We start from the raw sequence: 25,333 nt of genomic DNA, 5'->3' as shown, positions 1-25,333 counted from the left end.
GCACCGTGTCCTGCTCCAGTGCCTGGGGCTGCCTCCTGGCCACGTGCCCTTCTGTCTCAATGAGATGCCCATGGAGAGCCTGCCTGGAGCTGAGCCTGTCCAGCCAGTGGGGTATTGTGGTGCACATGTTTGTGGTGCTGTATGTGAGGATACTGTCTGGCTATGTATTTAATGAATTCAGGGAATGGAATTTAATAAATTCTGGTTAAGGAGTGACTTCTAACAGTCCTCTCCTTGAAGTTCATGAGTGATATTGGCCAAAGTGCCCTCTCTGTCTGCTGCATTATTGAAATACATGGGTATGGATGTGCTCTCCTGTTCTGCACAGGGGATTTGAAAGCCCAAGGGCTTATGATGCAGTGTAGCATTCACATCAGTGAGCTCAGGCTCAGATCAGTTATTTATCCATCCTTTTTTGTCTCCTCTTTTGGATCAACATTCTGTTCAGCTTTGTTGGCATGCTTTATTTTAAACTACCTGGCCTCACCTTCCCAGGAGCTCAGAATAGCTTGGCTTAAACCTCAGCTGCTGGAGGTTGAGGCAGTGAGAGAGATCCCTGGCTGTGTTTCAGATTCGAAGTAGGAGTAGACACATTTAATCTCTGATTCAGAGGACAGGGAGAAACATCAGTTTGTTCCAGAGGTGGCAATTTGGGAATCTGCTGGTTTCTTTCTCATCTCATAGTCAGAGCCACAGTGTATCTTTCTCCACTTAAAGCAAGATGAAACAAGGCACTTCTGATGCTTTTGTGGCAAGCAAAGCCTGTACAATTTTGCTTTCAGGTCCTTTTGTAGTTTTTGGTATGGAGGAGACAGACCACAATGCCTTAGCTTTGCATTCATATGGGGAATTTTAACTTTGCAGCAGATTCCTGGCCTTATTTAATCTTGCAGTATAGATGTTAGATACAGCAGGGGATTGAGTTTTGCTTCTAGTTCCAAGTCATACGTGTTCTGATTAATAACAGGGAGGAATCCTCTTAGAAGAATTTCTTTTCATACAGTGGAGGTTTGTGGTTGGTGTGATTTACATCAGTGTCCTGTTTCAGCTTGCCTGCCTGATGATTTAGGTCTGTCCCTTACAACTGAAGGGAGTCTATAGTTCAGTAGAAATGCAGAATCTATAGCATCTTTGTGAACACTTTTCTATCCTGTTACCTGTAGCATTAGATGTTTTCCTTTTAAGCTTTTGATGGGATGGTTCTTGTATTTTTTGCAATCTATTCTATTCTTCATTTTTCTGTGGAAATACTCTTTTTTTTTGGTAGTAAATGCCTCAGCTAGAAGAATTGAAATTATTCAAGCATTAACAGCATACTCTCGTGATTCTTTAAGATGACTTTGAGAGCTCTTGATAGATTTTTAAATAAGGGTGAAAAATTGCACCACCACTCCCAACACTGCCTCAGCTTTTTTTGTCCTAAACTGCAAATGCTGCAGCTGAAGCAGCTCTGGGTGTTAGGGGACCTGCACCTGTCTTTATTTGTGGGATGAAACTTTTCACAGGGAGCACCTTGTTTGTTTCTATGACCAAAACAATCCACAGGACTGTGGGAATCCCAGAACCTTCTCCCTAGACTACCACGAGGATGGTATGAAATGTGTCATAGTGGTTTTTTAATCCGGATTAACTCATGAAGACCTCAGGCATTACCATTCTTCCACTTAACACAAACTTGTAACACAGGGCTTCTTGAGGGGCTGGTGCCTTGGAGAGACAAGTTCTTCAGTCTTACTCAAGTGGGGGTTAAAAACTTTCTCCCACCTTCGCAGGGAAGTGGGGAATTCATTCCTCTAAATGACTCACAGTGTGAATGCACATACAGGTGGTTGTTTTCAGGTGGTGTGTTGGGAGGAGTTACTGACTCTAGGGCTTCCACTGCCTTTGTTTCTTCAACAAGTGCATCACATCAGCTTGGGCAAAGTTAATGGAAAATGTCAAGCCACTTTTACTTTTTTTTTTGGTAGCATGTGAATCAATTTTCACTGTATTACTTGATTTTACAAATGTGGGTCACTATTTTCTTCACAGTAATTTTAAAGACATGAAAAGTATTGTGTAGTTAATTTGTTACAAAATCCTGAACTGCCAGCATTGTAATTTAATTGCAGTCAAGGTGAGTATTTTGTTTCCTGTTTGCATTCATTTAAGCCTTAAAGCAACAGGTGAGGCATGTGACAGTCAATATGGCCATTTATATAAACCCTTAGCTTTTGTTGTCACAAATTTGAAAAGTCATCAGGAATATCTGTTATCATTTGGCACCTCAGTCCATTTTGACAGCACACCAGCCCAGCTGTCCTGGGTTTTGGAGTGAAATCACAAATGCAACTACTGCAGCCTCTCAGCTGCAGGCAGCACTTTCTGTGGTGTATGATTAAAAAGCCCCAAGCATTCTTACTGTGTCATGCTGCTTTATCCCTCCCTTTGGCAGTCCCAATTCACCCACTTCAGGGGGGAACTTTGTGGTTCAAAGCTGTAAAATGGTGTGCAATAATCAGTTTTTGCTCCTGTTAGGACTCAGCAGTTCTGTTTTTCCTGTGTCTTGATGAGTATTTGTTGGATCCGTGGGAGCAGACCTGCTGCAAATTCACTCTGATCTTATGAAACATCTCATTTTACAGCTGTCAGTGGTAGTCTGACAGGTTTATTGGGGCTACACTCGTTCTTGAGCAGGGCTGTTTCTCTGTGGAAACTCTTCATGGCATTGGAGAAAAGGTTTCCTTGTTTTTTGCAGAAGGATCACCCTTTCCTGTGAGTGCATGTGTCTCTTTTCTGGGATGCACAGTTACCTGTGCCTGGCATCCTCAAAGCCAAACATAATTTTTAGATTTGTGGCTTTTGCAACTCCACTTCCAAGAGCACCTTGCCTTTGGAGATGTGCCATGTTCTCATTGTCACAAGAAAATCTAGACCAGAGAGAAATTTTGTTAAAGTAGACTCAGTAATATAGCTGGTGCTAATTCAGGGCCAGGATATTGAGGTACTTACTTGATCTGAAGAACCTGGCTTTACCCAGTAATTTGTCAGAAGCACATGTGTCAGTTATTTCTATAACTCTTCTGAGGGCTCGGTGGTGATTTCACCCTTCCAGTTCAGACTGGTAGCCCTGGTCAAAGCACCTCCCCTTTCCCAGGATACCTGACAAAGGGAATTTGAACTGGGCATTTACATGCCTAGGGATTACACATTTGGAGCCTGTGTCTGTAGTACTCATGCTCAGGTACTCAAACAGGTGGCTTTTCTCATTGCTTTCATTAACAAGGTAGCTTTGGATGTGTGCATTTTGCATCCATCTCTTACTTGTTTTCCCTTCATTCTTGCAGCATTTAATGCCTCTCTTTCAATTGCATGTTGAGAAAAACTGTCTAGAGGGGGGCTTGCATTAGTTTCTGTGGAGGGCATCAGTTTGCATTCAAGCTTTCATTTAGCAGTCCTTGAAGCTGGGTGAAGTGTTTATTGTCTCCCAGATGGAATAAGTGTATGGATTTTATCTCTCAAAAGAGTCAATTTACTTCTGATTCTTTCTCATTTTAATAAATAGTGATCACATGTCTCTTTCAAGCTCAGTAGAACTTAAACATTTCATATGTTGATAACATTCTTACTGTTACAAGCAGCTTTGCACATATTTAAAAATTCATTGAGGGAGATACTCTTGATCCTAAGTGCAAATGTTATCCAAAAAGCTTCACAGAGATTGTACCATTATTTTAAGCTTTCCAGCTTGTACTTCTGTGCAAGTCCTTAATTGAATATTTGCAAGAGGCAGTTGCACTCTACCTTGCCCTTTGCTTCAGCCCTCTGGCCCCACCTCTTTTAAAGCAGTGATCCCTTTTAAAGCATGGGGAAAACTGGACTTGCAGGGCTTCTTCTACCAGCTCTCTGTCAGAAATTAGATCTCTTTCCTCTGCAGTAAAATTCTCAACGAGTCTGCACTGTAATATGCAACTGAAAATGTTGACTTTGTGTTCTTTACTAAAAACATTAATAAAAACTCAGCTGACAATATACTTCAGTAAACGGTGCCATGAGGATATTGTCCAAAATTTAGTCTTTGAGTTGCTTGTGTGTTGTTTTCTTTAACATAATTGCTCACAATAGCTTCATTGTTCTGTGGAAAACAGAAGATTTTGCTTTTGTTTGCCTCACAGTAGGGAGAAAGAATAGAATATGGAAGTAAGAAATCTGATGTTATTTTCCCTAGAAATTTTTTCCTGTCTGTTTCACAAGTGACTTAAATTCAGAGCAAACTGTTCAGTAGGTGAGTCTTGACAGGTGGTGTCTATACCATCTGATTCAAACCTTGAAGAACAGAGAGAAAATTTACATTAAGTAATTTAGTCTCAAAGGGAAAATATTTTAACTCATAACATTTTGAAGCAAGAGGCTGTTATGGTGATCTACTAAATCGGGCTGTACAAATTTGGTGATTTGAGTTGAAGAGCTGACTGTGTACACAGTTTCTTATAAAAGTTGTATGAAAATGAAAATACAGAAAATGAATGTTAATGTGGCAAATGTATTTTTAATAACTTACTGTCTTAGAAAGATCATTAGTTAAGATCAGCAGTTATTCTCAATGTCTGTGTAAGACTCATACAGGAACTGACATCAACAGGTACTCCAGCTGTCACTGGGGTGACCACTACTTCCCTTGGCATGAAAGTGGCTTTTAAATAGTCCCTCACCAACTACTGAAAAATAAAATTATATGTACCTGACTGGATCAAGTCCTGGTTTATTTTCCTAGCTGACCCTGCTCTGAGCAGGAGGTCTGGCTGGACACTCTGGAGATGCCTTCCAGCTTGGCTCATCCCGTGATCTTTGTTTGTATCAATGTGTGTGAGGGTGTAACCACGTAGTGTTTATGGACTATAAAGATAAGCTGGGTGTATAAAGAAACACTGAATGATTTCAGATGTAGCTATAATAAACTTTCCCTCTGCTGGTTTTCTTTGCCCAGTCTGCCACGAAGAAGCCCCGCAAGTCCCCGGCGGACAAGGGGCGTTCCGACGCCGGCGCTCGGGGAGCGAGTCGTGGGAGAGCCAACGGGCACCCGCAGCAGAATGGAGAGGGGGACCCTGTCACCCTGTTCGAGGTGGTTAAGCTGGGCAAGAGTGCTATGCAGGTAAAATATCTACTTGTGTTCCTCCTCACAGTTCAGTGTATCCTGACTGGAGTCCAGTCCATGCTATGCTTTTGTGAACAGTAGGTTTTTCTTGTGACTGCATTGGTCCAACATAAAGTACAGGACTGAGAGGGTTCTGATTTAGGGCTCTCATGTATCCTGCTGAAGAACAAGAGACCTGGCAGGGTCATATGTTTCAAATTCTCCATTATTTTGTTCATTACTCCTAAGTTAAAAATATATATTAAGCAGTTCCTCAAAGTATATCCTGTAGCAAGCTTTATATGGGCAAAAAGTGTATGAAAATAATGATAAATCCAAGCCTTTTTTGTTCACTTGTTTTGTCAAGAATATCTGCTCACATAAGCAGTTTGGAGTGCTTTGCCCTGGAACTTGCATTCCTGCTGGCCCAAAAAGGACAGCAGGTGAGGGATAAGCTATTTGCCTAGACTTCCACTGAGTCTGGGAAAAACATTGACACATCCTGAAGGCAAATTTTTATTTATTGTAAAATTAGCTTGTCCTAGTTACCTCTAGAAATGTTTCTTACCCTCTTATGTTTTAATCAGTTCAGGGGCCTTTACAGGATGTGTGGGGCCAGGTGAGTTTCACCTCAAGACCCTGCCCAGAGGATTGGTTTTGAGTGTTGTGTGGTTTTTGTAAGCTGCTGTGCTGCAGCTCTTGGTTTTGAAATGCAAAGGAGAAACAATGGGCCCAAAACACTCTTCAGCCCATGCAGTCCAAAGCCAGCAGTCACTCCTGCTCTGATGGATTATTTAAGCAAACCTCCTTTACTTTGCATTTCAACAACGCAGGACTTAGGCAGTATCAGTTAGTTTGTTTTGATGCTGACTAACAAGAGAAAAGTACAAATTAGGAAAATTAGCTCCTAAGTCCCATTCTCAATATTACTTTCAGTGTAGCTAAAACCTAAGCTTCTTTCAAGTCTCACAGAAATCAAATATTGCAAATGAGTGAAAGTTGTTGAAAATTTTCTGTCTCAAACTTGTGGAAAATATGAGATTTAGTTTTAAAGAAGTAATACACAGGAAGGAAATGAGAAATTTTTTTTGTAGTAGTTTCTGTGTTTACACTTATTCAGGACTGACCCTTCTTATCTAGTAGGTGAAGACAGAACAAATTTACTTGTAACAAAGCTATGGATTCCTTTTGCCTTTTTTCCTACAACAGAGCTTCCAACTTTGTTTGGTTTTCAGCACTTTTTCAAATTTTGTTTTTGGCAGGAATTGAGGAAACATCTGGAGTCTATTTTCTGGTTTTACTGTGGTACAGAACACACAATATACTTTATGTAGTATAGTTGACTTAGAGTTATTGATATTTGCAGAAGCCAAATAGAAAGGAATGAGCAACTGCTTTGATATTTGATGACTCTGTGTGTATGTGGAATTGACTTTGCTACATTTTATCTATTTCAAAAGAGATGCTGACACAAGTCTCTTGCAGATTAAATGCAAAAAAAAAAAAGTTTCATGTTTGTATTAAGAAACCTTTGGAATTTAGATACAAATAAATTGTCTTGAGAAGTGGAGAATTTGTATATGCATGTGGATATTGCATGAATTGCATGTATATGCATTTGTATATGGATGTGCACAGACACACACATGCCCCAGCTGCAGGTAGGAGAAGAAGTGCACAGCACCATCCATGCAGGGGAGGGATTATATGCAAACAGTAAAGGAATAGGCAAGAGTATTTGAAGGCCTTGGGTGCCAACAGGCATAAACTACTTGAGCCCTAATTTCAGGAGTATGCATTGCTTGGGCACCTTTGAAAAATTTACTGTTGGTAAAAATAGACTAAAAATTAAAGAAATTATAGTAGGAGAGAGAATGCAGTTAAAATGTGATTTAATATTTTTTACCTTGCACTTCCGGACAATCATCTCATGTGAAACCCAGGTTCTATAAACCAAACTTATAAGTGTCTTTATACTTATATTTTTCTGTAATAGCTTAGAGGTTTTGATGTAACAATTAGGAATGCTTGGCATTTTTGTTTTTCCATAGTTTTGATGCAGGTTTTTTTGTTCAATTTTAGCAATCTTGTCAATATTATAGTTTTCAAACAAGTGCCATATATTTGTATTTGGCCAAATATATGATTTCTCAATATTTAGTTTCTTTCCCTGTAATATGAACATACTTTTTTTTCTTGTGCTTCTAAGTTTGCTTCCAGCATTGAAAACCCAGGAAAATTTAATTAATATATCCTGAGATTGCATGGAAATCATGTGCTTTTGTTTCTGATCTCTCTGCTCCTGCTGTTTGCTTTTAGAATTTTTTTTTAGTTGTTAGATTTTTCTGGCTTTGTGATGCCAATTCATAAAAGTCTGTTGCTGAATTCAATTTTCACTTCTAAGCATCTCTATTTTGGTTCTCACAGCAGGATTCATTTATTACTTCTCTTCAGGCTTATTGCTGCTTGCTTCTTCCAGGGAAATAAAATCAGTTTAATTTTTCTATTTCAAGTATACATAACTCCAGGACTGCTCTTTGCATAGAATCTTTGCCTCTGTCATGGGGTGTAGCTTGTGTCTTGCTTGAACTCTGTAAATCTATTTGATGCCCACATTAAGTTGGCATCAGACAGTTGTCAGTGGTTTTCATTTGCTCTGTAACCTTTTGTACAGTCAGTGCTTCAGAAATTGTTCTGTCAGCAGCTCTCTGTGTATGAAGTGTGCCATGACCTTCTGCTCATGCTTTCTGCAGGTACACTTTCAAGTGTTACTCCATTAGGACTGTCATAGAACTTCTATAGTGGCTTTTGTTTTCACAGTTAAACATGATACTCTTCTGCTTTTTGTCATTTATCTCTTCCATAGGTTTATTTTTTAGTTCTATCATTTTATGGTGACAGCTCTATCCTCTACATTTCCCTGCTCTGCTCTTCCATGGGCAGCAGGGTCTCTAGCAGCATTTCTCATGTGCTCAGCTGCCACTGGTGGGAATGAAGGCCTGGGTGAGCCTCTGCCTTTCCAGCTGAGCTGCCCAGGCTGAGACTGACACTGGTAGCTAAAATCTGCAGACATCTCTGCATTGATCTCTGACCCTGCTGTTAAGATGACAGGGAAATAAAGAACTTGTATGAGAGCAGATTTTGTTTAGGACTCAGACTGCCGATTTCTCATGAGGTATGAGCAGTTATCTGTAATGAAGTTTGTACTACTGGTGGTCAAACCAAGCATAGAAGTGTTTTGCTTTCTCATCTGCAAAGGAGTTTTGTTCCCCTAAAACATCAGAGAGAATGGATCATCAGCTATTGTAGGAAGAGTTCAGTACAAAACATGAACAGATCTGTGCCTTGATGATTCTGCCATGTTCCATGCATTACCAGTGACCCTTTATTGTTGTTAGCAGTTCACTACAGAGCACAGGCTGATTTTGAGGGGAAAAAAACTTTTAAAAATTGCTGCTTCTGCTTATGCTCAGCTAATAAAAGGTTATCTTGGTGTTGATTAGACATAGTTCAGAATAAATATGGCTCCATTATATGCCAGCAAGTATTTTAAGAAAAGTATCCAATTATCTAGTGTGTTGAAATGGAATTTTTCATGGTGCCACCAGTTCTTCCTTGTCATTCCAGAAATCAGGGATGCTCGGGGTTCCTGACTGTTCTCACCTGCACATCTTGGCACATGGGGGTTTGTGTCCTTTGAGGTTCCCTCGCTGTCCAAGTAAAGCTGTGTTTGTAGCACTGCTTACCCTGCCTTGAGAAGTCCATCTCTGGCAGTAGGACAGATTTATTCCTGACTGGAGTGACTGTAGAACCATATTTACCTAATGCAGGAGGAATTACATGTGTTTTTACATGGATCCTTGAGATTAAGAACATCAGAGCAACTGTAACTGGATTACACCAAAAATCCAACAGCCTGTCTCTTGACAGTGGCAGCTAAGAAAGGGAATGAGGTGGCAAAAATGAGTTTTGGGTTTTCTCCCTACCTCTGACCATTGGCAGTTCAGGGCCACTGTGGTGTCTGTTCTCAGTGGCCTCAATGGCTCTCCCTTCTCAGAGTTTCTTTTCTCCCTCTAGAAGTGATTTTTGCCAGATCACATCTCTGTGTCTCCTTCAGCTATTTCTGAAAGTGAAGGTCTTTGAAGATTAAAAATATCCAGACATCTATGAAATATTACCCATGCTTTTTGTGTTAAATGCATGTTTTAGTTTAATTGTAATTTATTGTATTTTAACTGCTGGATTCTCCAGTTGAAGGATAGATAATAGCTCAAGGTTTCTCCACATTGTCTCAGAAACTCCTTAGGAATTTGAGTGTGCAGTCTCTAAAGTTAACTGGGCAAAATGACTGCATCTATTATTAACATTTAAACTAGCATCTTCAGTTTGCTCAACAGATTTCTTTTGCAGCCTAATCTTGCTTTGCTTTTGATTGTATGGTGCTGAATTAAAAGAAAAAAATCAAAACTTGGTACATGTTTTTATAGTTGTTACACTGGGAACAATTTAGCCACCAAATGAAGCATTAATTAATTAGAAGAGTATCCCTTAATACCAAATTAAATTTTCTGCAGTCATCACACAAGGCTTCTTTTCCTTTGTGATTTAATAAGATTGAGATGATTTTGCTGTTAAGTGCCAGTAGTGCAGTGTGTGGAAGCATTTGTACCTGAAAGTACTCATTATACTTGAAGGCAGAGAAGTTTTTGCTGTGTAGAATGTTGATGGTTTTTGAAGTGTCTGGGGTGATCTGTGAGCCCTTTCCAAACCATGCTAGCAAAGGAATGAGAATCAGGTGTTTTAATAAATTGATGGCTCTCTTGCTGGAATAAATCCATTTTGTTTTAGCACCCCTCTAAGTAAGTATATTTTCATTCTGGTGCTTAGTGTCTATGAGCAGTTTTGATGCTTTGTGGCAGCATTCATGCCCATGGTTGGCTCAGCCTAAACAGACACAGCCCCTTTGAAATGGTGTAACATGTCAACTGTGAGAGCTGAGCACCTGCAAGAGTTCTGTACACCTTAGAAAATCTTCTTGGTGGGAGCTTTGTAAGGTGCACCCACCTTTTCTGGGCCCTCAGGTGAGGGGCTGCTGCTCTGAGTAGTGTGCATGTGCTGGGCAAGAGTGCCCAGCCTCAGGAGTTCTGTGGTTTTAGTCCATGTGAAAGCAGAATTTTCCCAGTACCCTTTATGTACTCAGTGTAATGCCAGTTAACATTTATCATTCTAAGATTCTCCTAAGAGAATAGTGAGTTTTTCTTTTCTTTTGGTAGTGTTTTTCTCCCAAATGGTTCAATGCAACATGTTACATTGATTTCCCTGTGTAATCATATTTAAAGCCCAGTTTACTGCATAGAAATGTGTATTTACACAAAATGCCAAGCAGATAATCCTGTATGGAGACTATAAATCCCATAGTTTTATTGGGAAGAAATACTTCTAGGATTGTGTATTCCTTTCCTCTCTGTAGTTCAGAAGTTAAAAAGTTACATAGGTAGACACTGCAGAAAACAAATTCTCATCTTTGCTTACTCTTATCTAAAGTGAGATTTTTGAGGTTTTTAAAGGACAATAATTTTGACTTATCAGGAAGTGCATGATAGTTGTTAGCAAGGTATGAACTCTTTCATAATTTAAAATTATGATCCTTAGAGAAAAAGAATAAAGTGCATGTCCTCAAGCTGCAGTTCATTTTTATTATCCTTGAATTAGGTTTTCACTGGGTGCATATTAGACTTTGTGCCTGCAGTTTGGAATGCAGCCAGGCACTCATTCTGCAGCGTGCTGCCCAATCTAAACTGCATGTACTTTCTCACATTAGGAACTACCTTCTCCCCAGTAGCCATCTGTGTAATTTCTTCAATTTGCACAAAATTTATCCTTAAAAGGCTTTCATTCTTTTTTAAAAAAACCCAACCTGAATAGATTCACTTAAAAATGTTTATGCAGAGTGTTTTAAGTCTCTCACCACTTGCCTTTTTTTCCCCCTGGGTCCTTATTTTTAGTGTACTAAGTTCTTCTCACTATCTGTTAAAGTGTATTTTCTGCTTTTTTATTTGAGTTGCTCTTTATACAGGTTATTGAAATATTTAATGTCACAGTGCATTCCTTTTTTAATCAGTTTAAAGTTTCATTTGAGTGACTTTGGGTTTTTTGCTGAAGTTTAGTGTAAGCTTTGATTTTTGGAATTTTTTCTACCTTGATGTAAACACATTGCACACACATTCTAGAGTAAATTTTTTCTTTCATATTCACTGTAAATGAAGCGTGTCCATGATCAGTTGTATGAAATGGCAAATTATTTAAAGTTCTTTATACTCAATTTGCCTTGGTTTACAGTTGACTGAGATCTTCCATTTTAACATGAACTTTGAATATGGTGTCATTTGTTTTCCCTTTTGTTTGTAGCACTGTTGCCAGATTGTTACTTAATTGAAATTGTGAAATAGCTTTTTTTGAAATCAGCTTTCATTAATATTTAGTGGGACTGTGCGAATTTACATGAGTTGGCAAGGTGTCCTCTGCAGTCAGTCCCTCTGCTTCCTCCAGCACTTCATGCTCCTAAATTCTCTCTCACTGGAGGAGTATGAAATGGATTCATAGCTGCAAAGCCTAGAGGAGGTAATAGGATCACTCACTTCATTATTTCATTCATTGCCTCTGACTTGCTTTTACTGGCAACCCCAAGCTGCTGTTCCTCCTCAGTACCATAAAATGCTTTGGTTTATCTTTTAGCAGACTTTGAGATGTGAAGGTCAATATTTCTGCAAGTTGATTGATTTGAAGTTATTTACTCAGGCTCATTTATTCTGCTATTTGCTTTACTTCATTTAGGCTTCTTATTTCTGTAGAGTTGCTTACCTGGCATATTCTTCAAATTATGCTCTGTGGTAGTTCTTAAAACAGACTCATCAAAGAGTTCATTTCTGTGAGATTCTTTTGAAAACCACTGCAGGCTTTGGAAAATCTTTGTACAGACTCTGTATTTGTACCATACATCATCTGCCATTTGCAGGAATCCTTGATTTTTTACTCAGTTCTCATAAGAATAGAAGCAATTTCATCATTTTAAAAAATGGTTGAGTTATTTTTGTGATGTACCTGTATGGACTTGTTGTCTGACCCAGAGATGTGGTGCACGTGTGTGTCTGTGTGCGTGTATCTGAGTGTGTGTGCATGTGGCCTGATGTGTCCTGACAGCAGGGAGTGGAGGAAGGCTGTTGGTGCTACTGGAGTCATTTGGAGGTTTGTCTGTGGAACTGAGCTCATTGCCAAGGGAGCCTTTTCCTTGTGTGTGTGCCTTGAAGCTGGTGAGTCCCAAGAGCATGGATGTGCTGCCCCTGGGCAGGCTGCAGCACGTGTCCTGCAGGTCCTGTGCTGAATTTATCATGGATTTCATGCACAGCATGTAAGTGCCCATTTCCATATGGTAAATCCCTGCTCCCCACTGCATCTGTAGGTAAAAACATCTGGAAGCAGAAGGGTACCAGTGGAGCAGCTCATGCAATATTGCTGCCCTATTTCTTAGGTGTTTTGTGGCAGTAAGCAGGGAGACTTGTGGAGATGGATTCTGGAGGGTGGAACCTGCTTGTAGCTACCTCCTTTCTGAAAGGGCCACCTGGTCTTTCCCTCCTGTCACCTCCTGTGCCTTCAAGGTGTTAATGGTTTGTGCTTGGGACAGGTGACAGGGTGGGGCAAGAACAGGAGGTCTCTGGGCAAGGGGATCAAATGTGGGCCATTTCCCTGAGTTTGCTCTTGGATTATGCATAAAAAGAGGATTTGCTGTTACCTGGGGCCTGTTGGTTAGAAATCCTTGGTTTTAATAGGAGTCCTTCTCTCTATGCATATTTATGCAAAATAATTCCATTTCTGGCAAGGCTTGCATGTTGCACCATTTGCTACACTGCTGCCTGTGGTTTGATTCCTTTTTTGCTTGTATTGAGTCTTTTTTCCTGGTATTTGCATTACTGCTGTTTTGTCTTGGTTCAGTTGATACTTGGTCTCTCTTTTGGGTCTGATGTGTGTCATTTTTATTTATTCATCTAGTGTTTTCAGTCTTTATAGCTCTTTTCAGTTACATCAAAAGTCAACAGTTTGATTGAGTTCCAACTGTTGTAGCATATGTAGTCTGGCTTCATCATCTCCTGTTGCCTTAAACTGTAATCTCTAACAAAGTGAGGCAGCCAGCATGCCAAGTGTGCACAGGGGCTCAGTGTGTGGGGCTCTGGCTGTTGTTTTGGGGCACTGATTTTTAGTGAATGCAGTTTGTGTGGCTCTGTGCAGATGCTGGCTCAGGTGCCTGTGTGTGACTTGTTTGCTGCAGCCCCTCAGTCAGTGGGGCTCTCTTGGGGTAAACACAACACTGACAGCTCAATTCCCTTGTCCAGCTCTCCCAGGTACCTGTTCTCAGCAGGGAGTTACACTGACTGTGCCTGGCTGTGTCACACACAGTGGGGAGTGCCAAGGCACTGAGAGCTTGTGCGTGCCAGCTTAGAGCAAAGGAACCCTACTCACAAATTCAGATTTTACTTCCAGCTTTGTCACTTCTCTGGGAGGTCAGGACAGTCTTTGCCTGCTATTCCTCTGAGAACCTTTGCTCTGATTTTTCTGCTTTTCTTACCTACTGCTGCCACTGAAAACTGCATTGCCTCAAGTCAGGTCCTCAGGTCTGGAGATGAGCCACTTGTCTTTATTTCTCTGTAAACTGCATGATGGTTTTGGGTTGAGGTGCAAGTGCCACGCTGGTAGGACAGAGTGAGCCCCCAGTGCCCAAGGACACAATGTCCCACACAATTCTTTTTGTTGTATGACAGATAAAAAATAGAAATGAGAGGAGCTGCACTGATGCTGCAGTTTGAGATAGTGCCGCAAAAATAATTTAAATAATTTTATAAAAGAAACAGAAGCAAAATGTAAAGGTATTCCTTCACATTTTTTCCTTGGCTCCCCATTTTTTAAGTCCAGATGGGTTCATTGGCAGTATTTATAGCACAGTCCATGAGAGGCTGCAGTGGCATGGCTGAAGGGGCAGTGTGTTGTAGCAACAAACAGGAGTAAGACTGAACGTGGGAGGGAATTTCTTGGGCCAGCCTTACTTCCACGGGGAATGTTTTCTGTGAAACTCAGCTGTGGATAATGAACAGATGCTGGGAAAATAGATATTAACACTCTAGGAAAGCAGCTGAGATTTCCCAGGCTCAAAGAAGAATATAGTAGACTTCAGAAACTGTCAGGAGATGTGTGACAAGAGTGGGCAAGAATAAAGATACAGAATTATTTCTGGGCAAGCCACATGGCACAGGGTAGGATTATTCTGCCTGGAAAGAGGTGACCAGATGGGAGCATGGAAAATGCAAACAAGGGGCTGGAATTTGTGTTTTCTTGTTTCATAAGAATTGAGTCACATCAAATGGATCTAACAATTGGCAAGTTTAAAACACAACTATTCTGTCATTTTGCAGTGAATAACTAGCCCTTACACACTGCTGTGAGATAGTGTAGATATAAAGCTGGGTTAGACAGACACATCCATGAGAGAAGAAATTTGCTGGGGTCTTAAGGATCTGGGACAGTAACTCAGAAATATCAGTGTATTCTTGCCCTTTTCTTATGCTTTTCCCTGCATGTGTAAGCCCTGTTGGGCAGGTGAACCTGTACAGCTGCTATTTCCTGGCCCTGCACAGCTGCTATTTTCTTTGGTGTAAAAAATAGCTCTGGCAATTGCATGTTCTGATATCTACAGTAATAGAGCTGTTCAAACAAATCTTGTAAATTGGTAGCACACCAACAGCCTGGTCATTAAGCTCTGTCAATATTTGGTGTAGTAAATACTTTTTGCATTTGGCTACATTTGGTTTCTGTGCCCTGGAGAATTTTTGTTGATTGATTGAAATGATTGATACTTCCAGGAACAGGGCTGAATTCACGATGAAATAACAGTGAGATAACATTCTAGATAACTGGTTTTGTGCTGCTGCTTCCTCATCTTGTGTGAAGCTTAATTAGAGGCCAAGACTTGCTTTCTAATTTCTTCTAAGTAGCAGATGGACTCCTTTTTAAGATTGCTTCTCCTACTGGGTGTGTGTGTGTGTTTTGGGAGGCAAAACCTGTGAAAACTGAGTTTCCTGGCCAGTTGGGTGTTTGGAGATTGATGCTGGTTGTTGGATAACATGATAGTACTGCTGCTCCGCCCTGGCTCAGGGGTGGCTGCAGTGATGTGTGTTAGGCATGGAGTGCTTTGGCTCAGTTCAGAGTTCCCTGGGTCTCTGGGACCATACCCAGGTGCTTTGCTGCTTCCTTTTCCTCACACACCTGCCAGGGCTAGGCTTGGGAGTTTGCACTTGGATAAACTGGAAACTGCACAGGGATTTTTCAAGATCCCTCCTTACAGCTAATTAAGAAAAAGGCAGATTTTTCTAAGAGATCAAATTGTTTGGAATTTTTTGTCTTTCCTATTGATTCCTTTTCAGCATGATAGAAGCCAGTTGTGTGGGCATGGTGGGGTATTTGTATGTGTGTGTGGCTTTTTAAATTTAATGTAATAGAAATTCATTGTAGACCTGAACTGTCCAGAATAAACTAATCTATTTGCAAGGTGTGATCTGATAACATAATCAAGCTTTTCCTAATGAATGCTGTTGCATGTATGGAACAGAAAAGTTTCTTTTCCCTCATAAAAAAAGTAAAGCATAATATTTGATTACATTAAATATACACAATTCCTTACCTACAGTGTTGATGTAGCTGAGGAGCTTGGAATATCAGAGATGATGAAAATAGCTCCTGGCTAACTGTAGTTCTGAGGGCAGTTGAAAACTGACTGAATTTCCTGTCCTGTGATCCAGGTAGCTTAGAAACACCCTAAGTCAAACTTCTGTGTGTTATTTTATTTACTGGGTATTCCTCAGTATATTTTGTTTTCCTGAACTATTTACACTGTTCCTGAGTGACTGACTGGGATATTCACTATGCAATATAAAATCAGTATTTATCTCAAAGTATTTCTATTCATCAGTTTTCTGGGAATATGTTGGTCATTCTGAATGGAGTAACAATATTTATTTTTTTTTCAACACAATTTTAAAACTGAAAAAATTCTCTAAGTAGTTTTGGGGAATTACAGTAATTTCAATTTGAACTTGTGTTTATACAATATAATACCAGAAAATAATGCATATAATTCTGCTGTCTAACAATATTTGTTCTGTCTCCACCTTGAGAGAAGGTGCATAGATATTTCTATTTGTACACATGTATAATTATGCAAAATAAATGCTCAGTTCTAAAATTATATTCTGAAAAGAATAAGTTATTTGCCTTTAATAAAACACTTTTTAAGAGTCTCTGATAAGTATTCTTTTTTTCTTGACAGTCTGTGGTGGACGACTGGATTGAATCATATAAACAAGACAGGGACATAGCACTTCTGGATTTAATCAACTTCTTTATCCAGTGTTCAGGATGTCGAGGTACAGAACATGGGAAACAAGTTGTATAGAATAAATCTGACCTACAAACGTGTGTTAATGCAAATGCTCTAAAGATGGGGAAGACTCTTGGATTGGTGCTCCTTGTGTGCATGGTTTGTATAGAAATATTGTCTGCATTCCAGAATTACTTGATTTAAAGCTTGTTTGTCAAGGGCTGCCCTTTCTCTTTCTCACTTTGCTGTCATGATGCTAAAGTGTACAAATCCTCACAGAGACATTCTACTCATCATCTGCAAGAGACAAAAGATCTGGTACTCCAGGTAGGCATAGCTTTATTTTCCCATTCTGTTTCTTCCCAATTTTTAAATTGAAAAAAATAGTAGGTGACTATACCTTAACTTTGATATTTTTTCTTTCTTTTTAGGAAAATGATGTTTTTTTTAACTGAAGAGGAAGGAATCAGGCTTCAGTTCACAGCAAGAAAGATTTCCTGTGGATGAAGCATCAGTGTTATTTGTTCCTCTGTGATCCTTTATCACGTCAGCAGCGAGTGCCCTGCCTTTTATACCCTTCTTAAGCAGTCTCCATTGCCAGGCATGCAGCAGTCAGCCACTCCAGCATTCTGTTGCCACACTGTGCCTTCTAATGAATTTTTCATGTGTTGTCTTTTTTCTGTTAACTCAGCCTTGAAGAGAGAGCTCTACTCCCTCTGTAGTGCCCAAAACCAAAATATTTACTGTTTTCTGATGCTTGGAATGGAGTTGAAAATAACCCACAGTTCAGAAATTCTTTTTCTTCTTTTTGTATCTGATGTGGGAACACACCTTTAAGCATCAAATAGTCTGGATAGAAGTCCTTTTTCTTCCTTCTTTGGTATAAGGTGAAGTCTTGAGCAGTTAAAAGCATCAGAGAAAAGAAATAGGAGCCATCAGCAGCTTCAGCAACCCTTTTTCAAAGCTGAAGGAAATAAAGTTGTTTTGTGGATGACAGGAAAGACTGAAGCTCTGGGAGCATTCTAAAAGGGCTGAAGGTGAGAGCTTAGGTTACCAGCCTGTGTCAGTGTCTGCACTGTTCACACAGAGACCATGAAACATTTTTCGGCTGTGTTTGGCAGCTCATGTGAAAGTAGTAGTATTCTCTGTGCTTTTTCTTTTTTTTTAACTCTCTCCTGAAGTTTATATATGAAAAAAAAGGAACCCCACAAGAATTTGGGCAGCATTAAACCAAAGGCATCTTTGGCCATATGTTTATATTGTTGATGCAAGCTTTTGGTAAAGGCATGTCATAAATATCTTCATTCCCCTGCTGCTCTCTAATTTATTCTCCCTTTCTTGCTCCTCATTACAGAAAGCAGCACTCTGATCAGACTGCTAGATTTTAAAGCCCTTGTTGGTGAGTGATGCAGGCTGAATGCCCACTGTCAGCCATATGCTGCTGGAGCAAGTGCTTCCCAGAAAAGCTCTCTGAGACTGGCTGGGAGGCAGCAGCACTGCGAGTGCCTGATGTCATTGACTGACTTGGCTTTTCTTTGAATGGTGACTTTTCATTTTCACTGCTCTGCTCTGTATCCCAGGGCTATCTCTGCTGAGCTTCTTTCAGTGCCTTCTGCTCCCAAACAGCAATGGTAGGAGAAAGGAAGCAAAAACTTCTTATCTCCCAAGTCTATAGTGTGTGTGGGAGATTTATCTCTGTGCTGGAATCTTTGCAGTGGCTACAGTAACAGCTGTAGAACAGGGTTAATATCCTGGCAAACAGTGCAGTTCTTTCCAGGTTCCAGTAATATACTTGTTTTCTAGAATAAATAAGAGCTTATCAGAAGAGAGTGGATTTTATTGGTACTCCACTTAAGGTAAAGTGCATACTAAGCTGTCCTTAATGGAAATGAGAAATAGGGGGGTTGTTCTGTGTTTTGTGAGGGAGACAAAGATTCTTTTTCATGGGATGATCATATGTTATGACATCCTTATTTCCCTTTAGAGACTTAGTTGACATTCTTCCTTATTTCTATTCCTCATAAATAACCACCCCTTGTGAATCTCAGTGATTGCTTTATCTTCCTTAATTTTCTTCTTTTCAGTTTGCTCCACTAACATTGTCTTGGATTCACCAGCCTCTTTTCCCAAAGTTGGATCTAAATGCAGACTGATAATATACCAAAATTTGTGATCATTAACTGAAGGGAGGAGGACAGCTAACTTGGGATGAAGTTTCTCAGGAAATTGTGATCCTAGGTTTATAAATCTACCATTCAATAGTGCTTAGAATCAATTGATATCTAAATATATGTAAATTACATTTAGCTTGATGTGTCTTTCAGAAGTTTTGAGCAGGTGGAAGTGTGTGTGTCCATTTACTGGCTTTAATTAGGAATTGAAGCACCGAACTGTTTCATTTAGCAACACCAGTGACCCTGAAAAAATACCCCTCTATTCAGAGAAACATTGATTTTTATGTATTTGTCCCATTCTCTTGGGCAGCACAGATGCTTGAATGAACCTTTTGGCGTCTTCCAGCTTTGCTTGGAGCTGTTGCTGAAATGAGAAGTGATCTCTTGTAAATATGAGTAAGCAGGTGTATTATGTAAATTGTTAGTACTAACAATTGTTAAATTAGTGGCTTATGCAGGTGAATTTAAAAGATCTGTGGAATTTAAAATTCAATAAATATGCATTCAATAAATATTCAAGCATATCTGTCCTTTGTCAACTCTTCTGATTATCTATTTGATGTATGTCCATTAAAAACACAGGAGATAAGATTTTAGTGTGACTCCAGTAATCTTTGTGGTTTTAGAGTGGTATTTGGTGTAAATGAGAAGTTTCTTCTATTGAACTGTCAAAACATCTCAGTTCAATAAGCACATTTGCATGGGAGTTGGTCACTTGTCATGTCATCCTTCCTCTCGTTTGCCTGCTCAATCTGTACATATGTTGCCTTTGCTAATTTTGATTACAAAGAAGTTAAATGATTATGTAAAGAATTTTTCTTTATCTTGCTTGCTTTTTCCTTTTGAGAATACAAAAAAGTCCCTGTCTTTCACAGCTTATCTGTGTAGTCTTTTCCATCATATTATGTTGAATTTCTGTGGAAGAAAAATGGTTAACAACGACTGATACATTCACTCATTCACTTTTTTTTTTTGACCCTTTTAAAATGTGTTGCTCCTTCTAGAGGGAGGGTCTTGTATAGGATAGTATCTTAGAAAGGTGAAAAGGTAAGTGTTAAAATACTACTTCTTTGTGGAAAACCAGCAAAAATGCTGTTTGCAGTCCTTGAAAATAAAACAGGTATGTCTGTTGGTAGTTGGTGTTTATTTTCCATGGGATTTACAATCTGCAAAGCAGGTGGTGGTATATTTACTTATTTCTAAGGCAGGAGTAAATTTCAGAGTTTTCATTATTAGGTAACAGGGAACTTTATGACATTAACTTGTTGTAATGATAAAGCACTTTTTTCAATGAAGTGCCACTGGACTGGGGTGGAGGTGTATCCACACTACTGAAATTTCCATCTCCATTGTTATACTTTGGTCTGCAGCATTGTGGATTCAGGCACCCTCCTCCCTTGCAGAAGTGTTACAGTTGAGTGTTCAGAGTTTTCTGGGGATTTTTGTGAGCTCTTTTCCATTGCTTTCTTTGTAGAAACAAATTTTTGGTTTCCTCCTTTTTTCTCTTTTTCTTTTGAATGTTTATATAAAGCACAGCATTGAGTGCTGAGCTCTGTGAGCTGGTTGCAAGCAAGCTGAAATGTCTAATCAGCAATATGTACGAGAGGTCCCAGAAGGATTATAACTGTGTCAGTGTGATGCTGCATCAGGGCTAATTATCTCTGCCTCTCAGACTGAGTAATTAGCTCAGGTATCCTGCTCTGCTGCTATGACAACCAGGCTGTTTCCATTTCTGGAGCTCCCTGGATTTAGAGCTGACTTGGGTATCTGCATGGCTGTCAGCTCGTGCCTTCTGTTATTGATAGAAAACAAACAGAAAGCTCCTCAAGCACTCTGACCTTTCCACATTTTCAAGGCAGAGAGCCATGCTTGTGGAATAAATATTTTTTTTCCTAACCAGAAGCAATTAGTGGTTGAAACAGCCTCTTGAGCTGTGAAGGAAAACCAGCCACTGAGTCCAGGGGAGAAAAGAAGCTTTCTTTTGCAGGGGAAAAGGGTCTCACGTAATTCAAGAGGAAACTACTTGACTGCTTTCAAGTGCACAGTGAAATTATTCCCATTCCTTCTCTCCCATCCATCTCATCCATCTCCATCATTAGCCTTTCCTCTCATCTGTTTTATGCTGGCTAAGCCAGAAACCTGTGCATTTTTAAGCAGGTTTTCAGATGTGGTCATTGATGAGCAAATACTGCAGCTGTCACCTGTCGGCCTGGATTGCTGGTGCTGCTTAGGGCCGGGTTTTTCTCAGTTGTGAGTAAGCAGAGATCTGTCTGACTCTTTCCCCAGGACTTAAAGCCAGACTCCTTTGTGGAACTTTTCCTGTGAATTAAACACTTGGGGTTCCACATTATCTTCCTGCTTCATCCTTGAGTGCCTGCTTGTTCCTTACCTGTTTTAGATCCTCTGTCAAATTGTGATTGAATGGCACAAACCCTGCCAATAAGTGCAGGAGTTCCAAGTTAGCTTGCTCATTTTGGTTTTTATTAATGTTCTATGAGCTTAATTAAGGGCAAACTAATAGATTTCTGCTTTGCCAAAGGAAGTTGAAGGCTAAAATCAGGAAAAAGCAGCATAGAGTAGCCATTGTATGGTCTGGCAAAAGCAGTGAACAAGCAAGCGCTTATTTTGCTGTTTGAAAGAATTCCAGAAGCAATTTAGCCAGGAAATAGTGTTATTTACTCTGATTAATAATATTTTAATAAGGGGGTCTAACATGGTAATTAGAGAAATGGTCTAAAAAAATGAGCTGTCCATGGTTTTGTTTTGTGATCGATGGAATACTTGTTCTGTACAGGTGGATGTTATGGACCACAAAGATGACTTTGGTAAATCTAATTCCCTGCATATGGGCCTTTTGCAAGGAACTGCCCAGAGTGAGAAATCTGGCTGACCTTGGCATGTGCTAAAAAGCTTTACCTCTTGAGTCATTCAGTTATTATTAAGAAGTTGGTATCTTAAATATTTTGTATTGTGACCAAATTAGAAAATACTGCAATTCATTGCATTGGAGCTTGTGTTTTTATTAAGTGTATCAAGTCTGTTTTCGCACAGTTTCTTCAACGAAATCCCTTTCAGTGTGTGAATATAGGGGAGAATGTTACAAAGTAAGAACTAATATACGTTTTGAAAAATTGTTACTTATTTGTGTAGGATTTACGTCATAGCAATGGCAAGGATTTCTGAAATATTTTGTATGCATAGTATAAAGAAATAAATGCACCCCAATAACTATAAAGCAGTTAAAAACATGCTGTTAACCACATTAAAAATGGGAAGATAAGACTGTAGGATGGAAATGGCTTGATCTTAATTTCGTGTGTGGTGTAGATAAACAGGAGCTGAACTTTGTACTTCTTGCTTCTGGGCCTTGAGGTAATTTTTACAGTGTGTTTATCTTGAAGTGAAAGCTTACAAAATTCAAACTAAAAGTAGGATGCAAATGGCTTGAGTGGAAGGTAAATCAGATTGCTAGGCATACATTAAATGTTTCATTAGTTCTTTAAATGGCTATAGGTAGGGTTAAAAACTTCATATCAGACACTTGACAATTAATATGGTTGCATCAAAATCAATTTTTTGTGAAGAAGTACAAATAGTTAATATCTGTTGACATTCTGGAAATTAAAGCTTTGGTTTTGTTGTGTGTATAGTTTTAAATCAAAAAGGTTTTTACTATTTCTTTGTTTGCTGCTGAATGTATTTGTACTTGTCATCTCATGTACTTACTTCCTTACTATTTCTTTTTCTTCTTCTTTAGCTATTCAAAGATTCTTTAGCTATAAGGAAAGTAATTATAATTTCTTTTTAAATTTTTTTAAACTCTGCTTGTTACTGTCTTCTGGGGATGAGAAGGGTTGAAAAATTAAAAAAAAAAATTGCAAGAGTAAAAAAGTGTTGAAGTAGTGCAATACATTTTATAGCCACCTGTGAACTAATGACATCTTTTTCCCAAAAGATGTATCCCGCTACTTTCAAAAACAAGTGGGAAAAAGCCAGAGGAATTTACTTTTTGTGCAGGAGACATGAAGGAAGGGCACACTGGTTTGTTGTTTGAAAATCTGAATGAAATACCTGCTGTGCTGTGTTCTGACTGCAGTCCAAGGTTTCCCTGTATGAACTGGTAGCAGGAGCAACAGCAATTTAAACCAAACATGTTTTTCTTTTTTATTTGCTACCTGAATATATCAAATTATTCATATTGCATGTACAACAGCAGACAAAAGGAGCTATTAAAATCAGCTATTAACTAATCTATGGGTATGAATCAATATAAATTTTAAATATTTTAAAATAAATTTATTGAATTAATTGGCAGAACTCATGGTACTAGAATATTTTAGAGCAAATCTATAATGTAAGGAAAGACAAATTAGCTATGAAATGAATACTGCATTGCTAGTTCTGTATAATAAGTTCAAATCTCTGCTGAAAATGAAAGCACTCCTTGTTACCTTGGAACAAAGTCTGTGTTCTGCCCCTGTGCACTACTAAGTAAACTCAGAGCTTGTAAAATTATTTTTGGCACTGCTCATTGGAGAAAAATTATGCAAGGAGTTTAAATACTATTGCTTGTTTTCCACTATATTAATTTAATTACAACCATATTGATCTGGAAAACAGGGCTGCTCACATGACTACAGAGGTGAAACTTGAGGAGTCTCTCAGTTAGGCCATGCTTTCAATGCCGCAGCTTTTCAAGAGAAGAGCAGTAAATATCTCTTGGTGTTAATAACTCTGGGTAGTTGCTGCCTTACTAGCCAGATCTGTCATTTCCTTTTTATTTATGGTTTTTTTTTCTGTATTATACAAATTTATTACAGGAGGAACACCCTCTGTACTAAGCAGAGGAGTAAAAGCCTTAGTCTGATTTATTTTTGCAGTATTATTCTCAGAGTAGTGAACGAATTATGTCAGTGTATGGGTTTGCTAGCTGTGTGTGAGACACATTGCTGGATTTACTGTAGATGACAGGTGCTTCCTGAGAAGACAAGAACTAATTATAAAAAGCAACCAAATACAACTGGATCTTAGATCCTTTCTGACTGGATTACAAATTTGGAAAGTACTCATGTCTCTGGCCTTTCCAAACATGCAAATTCTGCTGAAGATTTAGTCCGAGTTTTTTCAGACCAAGGGTAGGAATTAAATTGCAAAAAAGATATTTCTCTCAGCAAACACTGTAATTACAGTTCTCTCTCTGCATTAATGAAGCTATAGATTTATTTGATTAAGTGTGGGGCTGATACACTGCAGTAATTATTTCTGAAGAAAAGAAGATGGGGATGATAAGAAAGGCTCTGTATCCTAATGGAAAAGTGGTATTCTCTGGCACAAAGAAAGAGGTTACACCAAAGCAAATATTCTGTTAATCTGCAGGCATTCAGGAGTAGCTGGATATAAGGGAAAAAAAACAAAGCTTGGGTTTCAAAGAAGAGACATCCTAAATTGGAAGAAGTGGACTCTGAAGCACATCCAGTCCTGCTCACATTCCCCCACTGCACCACTTGTGGGTATTTCAATACCAGATTGAATCTTAAATCCTGATAAACAAAGGAACGAGATTGAACTGCCATGAATTTTTTATCTGATTTACAAAGGATTTAAGCTTAGTGATAATGGTGCAGAAAGCCAGGCTGAGTTACTCTTTGTTCTCAAAATTTGTTAATTAATGTAATTTTTTCTCATTTTCACTTTTTTCCCCCTTTTTCCCCTGAAGATGCCAGGCTTGTGGGGCTGGGACCAAATAGTGGAGGTTTGTTGTTGATGTAGAGATGCAGAAATTTGCCTTACTGGTGTCATATGCTTATTCTCAAAAAATAGGAAGAATTTTTATTAAGTATAAACCAACAGCTTATTCTGATGTTTCATTCTTTAATGTATTTGTTGTCATCTTCTAACTAAACCCATGGATTAGAGTTTAATTGTTGATGTTTGTGTTAGGAGTTTCTTACTCTTCTGTCAAACAGATACTTCTTTTTTTCCTCCTTTTTGTGGTGTGTGAATACACTTGAGCTGTAAAGATTTTTGAATATTTTCTCTGTCCTCTATTCAGCTCCACTTGTAGCACTTAGAGGAGAAAGTGACAAACAGGAAAGGTTCCAGCCCAGACCCATTAATAGAAGCATTTGCAAACCATTTTGTGTAATAGCAGTGATGGATATTCTCACTCTCAAATTTTAATATTCAGCCCTTTTTTCCCCTCTGGTTTCCATGGTAGCCTGTAACAGCAGGATTGTTCTTCAACTATGTGCTGTGTGTAAAAATCACTTTATAGAGCTCAGAGCTGGCTACTTCCTTGGGAAGAGCAGGCTGCTTTTGGGGAAGGGGAGCAGTCCTCAGCCTGGGAAGGGCTCCCTTCTGCCTGTGCTGAGCAAAGCTTGCAGTTCCTTCTGAGTGGAAACAGGGAGAGACATCACACTGTGATGAAAAATGCATTTAACCCTTAGGGAGCTGGAGACTTTGATCTCATGCAAACAGTTTATGGTGGCAGGGATTGTGAAAGTGGGCAGTCCTCCCTGCATTTCTTTATTACTCTGTAATATCAGCAACCAGGTATTAAATGTCACAGAATCCCAGAATGGTTTGGGTTAGAAGGGACCTTAAAGCTCCTCTTGTTCCACCCCC

The 25,333-nt window shown here is 39.2% G+C and overlaps 1 protein-coding gene across 3 annotated transcripts in view; it reads left to right on the top strand.

The window, feature by feature from the left end:
- Positions 1-25,333, top strand: part of STAG1 (STAG1 cohesin complex component) — a 151,510-nt gene that overhangs the window by 48,570 nt on the left and 77,607 nt on the right. For all 3 annotated transcript variants that reach the window (XM_064721164.1, XM_064721165.1, XM_064721166.1), the window contains exons 4-5: positions 4,967-5,131; positions 16,485-16,581. In XM_064721164.1, coding sequence (XP_064577234.1) covers positions 4,967-5,131; positions 16,485-16,581 — 262 coding nt within the window. The remainder of the gene's footprint in view (positions 1-4,966; positions 5,132-16,484; positions 16,582-25,333) is intronic.

The sequence above is a fragment of the Zonotrichia leucophrys genome, chromosome 9, assembly GCF_028769735.1.
Source record: "Zonotrichia leucophrys gambelii isolate GWCS_2022_RI chromosome 9, RI_Zleu_2.0, whole genome shotgun sequence".
Classification (NCBI taxonomy): domain Eukaryota; kingdom Metazoa; phylum Chordata; class Aves; order Passeriformes; family Passerellidae; genus Zonotrichia; species Zonotrichia leucophrys.
The sequence above is the reverse complement of the archived record's forward strand: the minus strand, read 5'-3'. Positions and strand labels throughout refer to the sequence as shown.